This window comes from Triticum aestivum, chromosome 1B (genome assembly GCF_018294505.1).
Source record: "Triticum aestivum cultivar Chinese Spring chromosome 1B, IWGSC CS RefSeq v2.1, whole genome shotgun sequence".
Taxonomy (NCBI): Eukaryota; Viridiplantae; Streptophyta; class Magnoliopsida; order Poales; family Poaceae; genus Triticum; species Triticum aestivum.
Genome location: NC_057795.1, coordinates 639,762,321 through 639,771,208, shown reverse-complemented (window position 1 = coordinate 639,771,208; position 8,888 = coordinate 639,762,321). Strand labels below are relative to the sequence as shown.

Genomic DNA, 8,888 nt, shown 5'->3' with positions numbered 1-8,888 from the left:
CGGGTGGTAGTCCCCCACACATCGAGCATGCGGGAGTGAGTCATGTGACCGCATGCCCTCAAACCATGTCTAGCATGTCAACATGACCTCACGTGGCATGGAACAAGAGGAATATCCCCCGGTCAAACCCCTCTGGCATCAGGTCAACGCCGTAGACAGTACGGGCCCATGCATGGCCGCCGCATCAAAAACCGGCCCAAGGAAGGCCCGGACGCCGCACCGGCCTGCATGGGGCCCGTATATATCAATGAAAGGGTGGTGTGATGTTAAAATACCCAGTGCACAACATTGATGTGGCACCTCACTCACAAACCAGACAGTCATGCACGAAGATATAGGACGTCAGGTGGCAGTCCCCCACACATCGAGCAGGCGGGAGTGAGTCATGTGACTGCATGCGCTCCAACCCGGTCTGGCATGTCGACATGACCTGTTGTTACACGGAACACGAGGAATATCCCCCGGTCAAACCCCACTGGCATCCAGTCAACGTAGTAGCCCACGCGGGCCCATGGATGGCCGATGCGTCAAAACCGGCCCAGGGAATGCCCGGACACCGCACCGTCCTGCGTGGGGCTCGGATATATCAATGAAAGGGTTGTAGGATGTTAAAATACCCAGTCCGCAACATTGATGTGGCACCGTCCTCGCCAACCGGACAGTTACGCAGGAAGGTTTAGGACGTCGGGTGGCAGTCCCCCACACATCGAGCAGGCGTAAGTGAGTCATGTGACTGCATGCGCTCCAACCCGGTCTGGCATGTCGGCATGGCCTGATGTGACACGGAACAAGAGGAATATCCCCCAGTCAAACCTTTCTGGCATCCGTCAACATTGTAGACCGCGTGGGCCCATGGATGGCCATCGCGTCGAAATCGGCCCAGGGAAGGCCCGAACACCGCACCGGCCTGCGTGGGGTCCGGATATTTCAATGAAAGGGTGGTGGGATGTTATAATACATAGTGCGCAACATTGATGTGGCACCTCCCTCACAAACCGGACATTCACACATAAAGGTTCATGACGTCGGATGGTAGTCCCCCACACATCGAGCAGGCGGGAATGAGTCATGTGACCGCATGCGCTCCAACCTGGTATGGCATGTCTACATGACCTGTCGTGACACATAACAAGAGGAATATCCTCCGGTCAAACCCCCCTGGCATCTAGTCAATGTCGTAGACCATACGGGCCCATGGATGATTGCCGCATCAAAAACCAGCCTAGGGAAGGCGCGAACACCACACCAGCCTACGTGGGGCCCAGAGATATCAATGAAAGGGTGGTGGGATGTTAAAATACCCAGTGCGCAACATTGATGTGGCACCTCCCTCAAAAATCGGACAGTCGCGCGCGAAGGTTTTGGACGTCGGGTGGCAGTACCCCACACATCGAGCAGGCGGGAGTGAGTCCTATGACCGCATGCGCTCCAACCTAGTCTGACATGTCGGCATGACCTGTTGTGACACGGAACAAGAGGAATATCCCCCGTTCAAACCCCTCTGGCATCCGGTCAATACCGTAGACCATACGGACCCATGGATGGTCGCCGCATCAGAAGCCGGCCTAGGGAAGGTCCGGACACCGCACCGGCCTATGTGTGGCCCAAATATATCATTGAAAGGGTGGTGGGATGTTAAAATACCTAGTGTGCAACATTGATGTGGCACCCCCTCACAAACCAGTCAGTCACGCGGGAAGATTTAGGACGTCGGGTGGCAGTCCCCCACACATCAAGCAGACGGGAGTGAGTCATGTGACCGCATGCGCTCAATTTGGTCTGGCATGTCGGCATGACCTGCCGTGACAGAGAACAAGAGGAAACCCCAGTCAATCCTCTCTGGTATCCGGTCAACTCCATAAACCGCGCCGGCTCGCCAGCGGCAGCTCCACCGACCAGATCCGCCCACAGGCCACTTCCCTCCACCCGCACTCCACCCGTGTGCCCCATCCAACCGCGCGAGCTCCCCGCCACCCCGATCACCTTCGGTATCGACCGCCGTTGCGATCTCCACCCCGTCGGAGATCGACCCGAGGAGCTCCGCCTCCACCGCCGCTGCCCACGAGCTCCTTCCGACTGCCCATCTCCTCTCTGCAAGGTGATCTCCGGCCCCTACTACTGCTTGCCTATTGCTGCTGCTGTCGAGTTCTACTGCTGCTTGCCCCCTGCTTCCTGCTGCTGCTGCTTACTTGCTTGCATGTTGTTATTGTTGTTGTTGTTGTTGTTGTTGTTGTTGTTGTTGTTGTTGTTGTTGTTGTTGTTGTTGTTGTTGTTGTTGTTGTTGTTGTTGTTGTTGTTGTTGTTGTTGTTGTTGTTGTTGTTGTTGTTGTTGTTGTTGTTGTTGTTGTTGTTGTTGTTGCTTCCTTACTGTTGCCGCCGCTGCTGCTTGCTGCTTCCTTACTGTTGCCGCCGCTGCTGCTTGCTGCATTTTTTAGGTAGGTTAGATTTATAGGTTGTAGATAGGTTCTAGGTAGGTAAGAGTTTAGGGGTTAGGGTTTTAGTTAGGTTAGATTTATAGGTTGTATAAATGATAGTATTAAAAATTATATCTAAGGTCGTACTCCCTTTGTTCCTAAATATAAGTCTTTGTAAAGATTCCACAATGAACCACATACGCATGTATACAGATGCATTTCAGCATATAGATTCACTCATTTTGCTCCGTATGTGGTCCATAGTGGAATCTAAGACTTATATTTAGGAACAGATGTAGTAGATAATTCTGTTCATTTTATATTTTGGTTAGGGTTTAGGGGTTAGGGTTTTAGGGTCATCTTGCCGACATCGACATTAATTAAGGGTGGTTGATTGAAAGAGTCATGTGTGTGTTCTTAACTTCATTACTATTTGCACTTATTGACTTTTACTATTACTACTTGTGCTTTATGAACTTTGTTATACTGAACATTTTCAAATTCCCAACCGCACGAATGATTGGCCAATGCTGGTCGTTGAGCAAGAGAGCTCTCGAGGAAGCTCATAGAGCCGTGGAGACAGCGGATAGATACATCAAGGGAAGGGTTCCCTCGTCCGTTCAATTTGAGGTTCTAGGGCCCTGTAGTCGATGTCATATTGGGAAGTAGGTACCAGTGGATCAATGACACGGTGGTTTATCTTTCTCCATCCTGGTCTGGTAAATATGTATCCTTAGAATTTTTAGCCTAATTTTAACCCAAACTTTGACTGATAAATTATGAGCTATGTACCACAAAAGGTACATCATTTGAAACTTATTTTGAATACGAATCTAGTGATTGTTCTCTATCATATGACTCATATTTTGTGAGTCAAATTTAGGCTAAATATTTGAGGGGTGCTAATAGACCCAGATGGAGGGATCTCGGTAGCAAATAACTTTGGCCCTTTTAAACCTCCCTACTGGCTGGTGTGTCTATTTATTTGGTGACTGCGAACGATAAGAGGTTGATTGGCCTTTGAATTGGAGATGTTCACCTCTGTAAGTGGGACTATTTGCTATATTGAGTTATCTGTTCCTGAAGATATTAGAAGTAGCGTTAATATGGTATTAAGAAATTATCAGTGGCTGTTTGAACTAGAGATGCTAGTGCAGTGTTGTTTTGTTGTAGAGTTTCGAATGGCGATGATGTTTCATCCCATCATTCCACGTTCAATGGTCGATGAGGGTTGGCAATCGGGGAATATAAAGCCTCGACCATTGATGTACTACTTCTCTGGAAGTAGCCGTGAGCAGTTTAGATTTAATCATGATTTTCTTTTCTTTCTTTTTTGTATCAGCGTGTTTATTTCACTTTGAAAGTAGCATAGATGGTCTAGGACACACTAGGCCGGTTGAAGCTTCAACTGTGCACGCAAGGAACACCAGATTCCGCTGTCCTAGCTTCAGTCTAGGGTCTGCAAAGTTGACATCATTAAAAAAATTTAAAAATTATTACCAGCCAGTCCATCACCTTATAACAAGGGCACTTACAAAAATATGAGAAAATAGTATCACCAAATATATCCTCCACAAATAGGACAAAAAGTTCAGCCTACTTTTTGAGCAATATTCACCAATTACTAGCTAAGTTTCAAAAGCATTATGTAGTTACACTAACTATTTGACCACAATCATAATAGATTCTTGACCCAGTTAGAATCTACACCAAAGAAAATAAAACACACCAGTAAGCAATTCACGGTTCAGACCAAAATATTCAGTCTCAGTAGAAGTTCAAACTTTTGAAACAAAACAGGTTAAAGTATTGTTTTATCTGAAATAAAGCAGAATCCAGCATTTGCAAGATTGTGAACCATCAGTGCAGTGGAAAACCTGGTGCAGCACAGTGCAGAATCTGCACCAAAGAGAGAAAGCACATCGGTAGCCAATTCGACGGTTCAGGCTGAAGCATTCCAGTCTCAGTAAAAATCAAATATGTGCAACAACATAGGCAGAAGTACTCTTTATCAAGAAATAGCAGACACCCAACATTTGCCACAGAACAGACTGTGAAACGTAAACAACAGATCAGTACAATGCAGAACCACCACTCTCGATTCGTAACATTAAGACACCATAAAAGGCATGGAGAACAGACCATTAGCACCCCAACTCTGATCATTGGCCGGCGGCAATGGGCTTAATCTCGTCACACGTGACGTTCTCTAGTGGCACCATCTGTGGCTCTACTGGAGCCGTCTGTGGTTCCGGTGAAGTCGGTTGCTGCTGCTGTTCTGCATCCTGCTGCGGCTGTTCTGTGCTCGTGCCAGGTTCAGGGTGGAAGTTGATGGGGAACTTGGTGACACGGGGCTTGTCGGCCAAAATGTTTCTCTGCACCCTGTCAAGCAATAGCTTTGCTGGGGGCTCTTCTCTCAGCTGCTCCTCGTCATAATCGTTGTTCACATAATAACCCACCCTCATGAACTCCTGACCCACGTAGGAGCATGTCAATAGCAGCACGGTGACACCAATGATGTCTTGTTCACGTATCTTCAAAGGGTCCGGTGGGTCAGCCTGAAATGGAAATGGAACATTAACTTCTAGATGCATATTTAGTCTTTTAAACTATGAAGTTCTCTTCGAAGTAACAAAAGGAAAAATAATGTGATGAATGAAGATTTGAAACAGTGCAAGGAATTCTAGGTTTACTGTCATTATGAAGATATTGGACTTGACTGATCAGTACAGCACATCTGTTTTACCTGGAATACGAAACGGTAGGTCCCAACATTGACAGGTCCAACAAGCACACTCTCAAGTTGCTGATCATAGGTTTCATCTTCAGCTGATCCAACATATGTGAGCTTCCATTCCAGATCTGACAGGTCAAACAACAAAAATCATAAATAGTTTAGCAAGTCTGTACCCTCAAGAATGAACATATAGCAATATCTGTACCCTCAAGAATGACAGAGCAAACTACTAGCCTATTGAAGCAAAGGCAAATATCTCTGAAGTCTGAACTAAAGCATGGTTTCCTTGCTAATGATCCACATTCCCACACTACTGAATGGTTTTTTGCAGAACTGAAACAGACATCACAGGAGAGAAGTCCCAGTGGACAAGTCAGAATGGCATAAAAACATGACTGCATACATTAAGGCAGATGTGATTTTCGTACAGCTACACTACTGCAGGCTGCTTCACTATTTTCGAAGGAACAGGGATGCATATTATAATTAAGGGGGCTAGGAAGCTAGCACCAATGAACTGCCTAGTCTGCTGACGAATTTATTAATAAACTGCTAAGATAATAGATTCAGTCCCACCTGTATCAGGAATTAAGTGAAGGATAGGATAACCAAAAAAAGCCCAGATAACAGAGAGGGGTGTAATCAAACTAAATTCATTGTTGAGCTTTATCCCTAACAAAGGCGGCAAGCGTTGGTTCCACGGTTTTGTTTTGGGGTGTGGGGCAGCAGTTGCGACACGATCTTTTAAGCCCTGTGCTCCTCCTCTTCGCAATTCTTGGCTGGAGGCTGGGCAAGGTGAGTTTACTGTCACTGCAATGAGTGTTTGGCAGCGTCTGCTCACCTACTCTGATCCTAGGCTTGCTGAAGATCTGCCTACATGGGTGGGAGTACGTCCACTCATAACTCGGAGGTCATGTCCCTGTGTTGCTCCAGCAGCAGTTTGGTTGTGAGCTTTCGTGGGCTCTGGTGCGGCTGCCAGTTGGCACTCGGGGTGCCTTAGGCCATCTCCACCGCGCTACCCTATCTTGTCCGGGGTTGTCCGTTTAGGGTAAAACGGACATACCAGACAACCCAGCGGCAGACCCCATTTTATTTTTTTGTCCGTTTCATGTCCGGTTCACCCCATCCCTGGACCAAAGTTGGTCTCGCTTTGGGTTCAAAGCGGACAAGAGCCAGACGTTTTATGCGTCCCTACTGTCCGTTGTGTCCGTCTGCACATGGGTCTGCCCCACCTGTAATTGAAACCAGACGGACCCACCCACCCACCCACCCATCCCCACTCTCTCCACCATTTCCACTGTTCCTTGCACACCTCGTCGATGCCGCCGGAGCAGGGCACGAGCACGCCCAGCCACTCGACCGGAGTGGCGCGGCGTCGGCCGGAGCAGGGCACTAGCACGGCGGCCGGAGCATGGCGCGGGCACGGGTGGCGGCCGAAGCAGGACACCACGTGGAGCAGGCAAGCGGCGAGTGCGCGCGGGCGCGGGGCTGCCGGGCGGCAAGCGCGGCAAGGCAGGCACGCGCGGGCGCGAAGGCGAGCGCACGGGCGACGGGGCGTGCACACGAGCGGCGGCGCGGGAGAGGGCGGCGCTGCTCCCATGCGTGCGACAGGGCGCGGCGGGTGGCGAGCGGCAGCTGTGGGCGCGCGAGGAGGCGCAGGGGCGTGGCGGTGGGCACGGTGGGTGGCGAGCGGGCGCGGCAGCTGCGGTCACAGCGAGCATGCGAACGCGAGGGCGAGCAGGCGAGCGCGAGCTGCTGCAGGACGCGACGGAGGCAGACTGCCACGCGGGCGGCGAGCTGCTACAGGGCGGGCCGACCTCGCGGGGAGCGAGTGCGCGCGGAGCAGGGCGGGCCGAGCTCGCGGTGGCCGGGCGAGCTGCGGCGCAAGCGCGCAGGCGACGGCGGGTGCACACGGGCTGCGGCGAGGGCGAGGGACGGCCGGAACGTGCGCCTCGGCAGCCCCGGCAAGCTCGCGCGGGGGTGGGCTGGCGAGCTGCGGCAGGGGGCAGGCGCAGGCGCAGGTGAGTGTGCCGCGAGGTGGCCGCACGGTCCAGTACGGCGAACCCGGCCATGTGCTCGTGCAGTGTTTGATGAAATGTCTAGGCCGGACAAAGCTGGATGCATTTTTGGGATGGGGCAGACGCGCTGGGCACCATGCTGGGTCGGTCCGACACGGACATCGGTCACCTCATTCCCACCCCAAGCGGACGATTTCCGTGCAAAACAGACGCCCATTTGGGGTCGCGTGGTGGAGTTGGCCTTAGGCCTCGGTTCCTTTGTTCTCATATTGTGCTAGATCTAGGTTAGCTAGGGATTCAGTGAGGATGGTAGTTTTGTTTTTGTTTTTGCCAATATCCGTTTATTCTCATTTGCACTATGTCAGTGCTTTCTTAATAAAAATTACACACGCAAGCGAAAAAAATGCAGGTGCTATTATTCTTTCAGCCTCTAGAAAGGCCATCTGACTATGTAAATGACAAGTTAACAGAAGGGGAAAAAATCCTAGCTCAGTGTAATTTCAGCAAAAAAAAACAGAGCAATAGCTTCTGTCCTAGAACAACAAGACAGCAGCTTAAGACTTGGCTCCACAAAATCCTCTGTAATCGGTTCCCCTGGTCAGGGATCAACATCGATCTAGTAGCTAATCCAGATGAGTAAATTGATCCATCCGGTCTGAATCCAGGACGAAGCAGCGAGCAGAGCGTTTCCGTTACACAGCCGGGCCAGTCGTTTACCCAGTCACAGCTGCAGAAATCGCCAAGATGCACTGTACTAGAGGAAGAACTCGGCGAGAAACGCGTATTCCGTGATATTCACAAACGTACACGCCACACCAATCGCTGCTACCTCTGGAGGCGACAGAGTAGAACAGAACAGAACCGAACCGAACCGAAGGCCGGCGGCAAGGTTCGGCGGATCCGAGAACGGCGCCTCCTAAAGCGAAACCCTGGCACGCCGCGGCCGCGCGCGAATCGAGCGAATCGGGAAGAGGGCGCACGGTACAGAGAGAGGGGGCGAGGGGATGGGGGAGCGGGACGTACCGTCGTCGAGCGGGACGAGGCACTCGTAGGAGATCTCGAACTGAAAGGGGTTGAGGAAGGCGGTGGGGTTGTCCAGCACCGCCACGTTGGTGATGTTCACCGCGCTCATCGCCGCCGCCGCCGCCTTCCGCCCACCCGGCCGCGTCTGGTATCAACCGATCGGGGGGCGCAGCGGATCGAGATCTTGCTGGTCCGGGTGGAGGGGGGGAGGGGGGGGGGGGGGGGGGGGGCGGTGAATCAGGCCGAGGGAGGAGTGGAGTGGGGCGCGGCGGGGCCTTTTTGGAGAAGGGAGGGAGCGCGGGAAGGGGGGGTTGGGGTTGGCGGGAGACGATTTCGAGGTTGGGACAGCGGCGGACAGGACGCGGGCATTTCCTAAACGGCGCCCGTTGCGCCCGTTACAGGCATGGGCGCAAACGGGCGCACACCCCTTCGATGCTCTGGGCCGGCCCATCTAAAGTGTTCTCTTTTATGTCTTAATCTGCAAAAAAAGGGCGCCGCCAGGTTTCGAACCAGCTACCTCTCTCGTGAAAGATCATTGACTAACCACGAACCAGATCTCTCGTGAAAGATCTGGTTATGTTTTACTTTTTCCTTCTATTATTCGTTTTTCTTCCTTTTTCCCTTTTTTTGTTTCCCATTTTCAATTTTTCGTTTTATTTTTTTCTTTCGTCTTGGTCCGATGAATTGGTTTGCAAA

At 51.4% G+C, this 8,888-nt stretch overlaps 2 protein-coding genes across 2 annotated transcripts; both read right to left on the bottom strand.

The window, feature by feature from the left end:
* Window positions 1-4,406: 4,406 nt before the first annotated feature.
* Window positions 4,407-8,410, bottom strand: LOC123144502 (probable histone chaperone ASF1A). Its single transcript, XM_044563681.1, has 3 exons — window positions 8,193-8,410; window positions 5,161-5,276; window positions 4,407-4,972 (listed from the first exon to the last, which is right to left on the bottom strand). The coding sequence occupies exons 1-3, from the start codon at window positions 8,299-8,301 to the stop codon at window positions 4,577-4,579; spliced, it is 621 nt and encodes a 206-aa protein (XP_044419616.1). The 5' UTR covers window positions 8,302-8,410; the 3' UTR covers window positions 4,407-4,576.
* On the bottom strand, window positions 5,290-8,186 carry LOC123144499 (formin-like protein 5). Its single transcript, XM_044563674.1, has one exon. It carries the CDS (start codon window positions 7,221-7,223, stop codon window positions 6,333-6,335), a length of 891 nt encoding a protein of 296 aa, XP_044419609.1. The 5' UTR covers window positions 7,224-8,186; the 3' UTR covers window positions 5,290-6,332.
* Window positions 8,411-8,888: the final 478 nt, after the last annotated feature.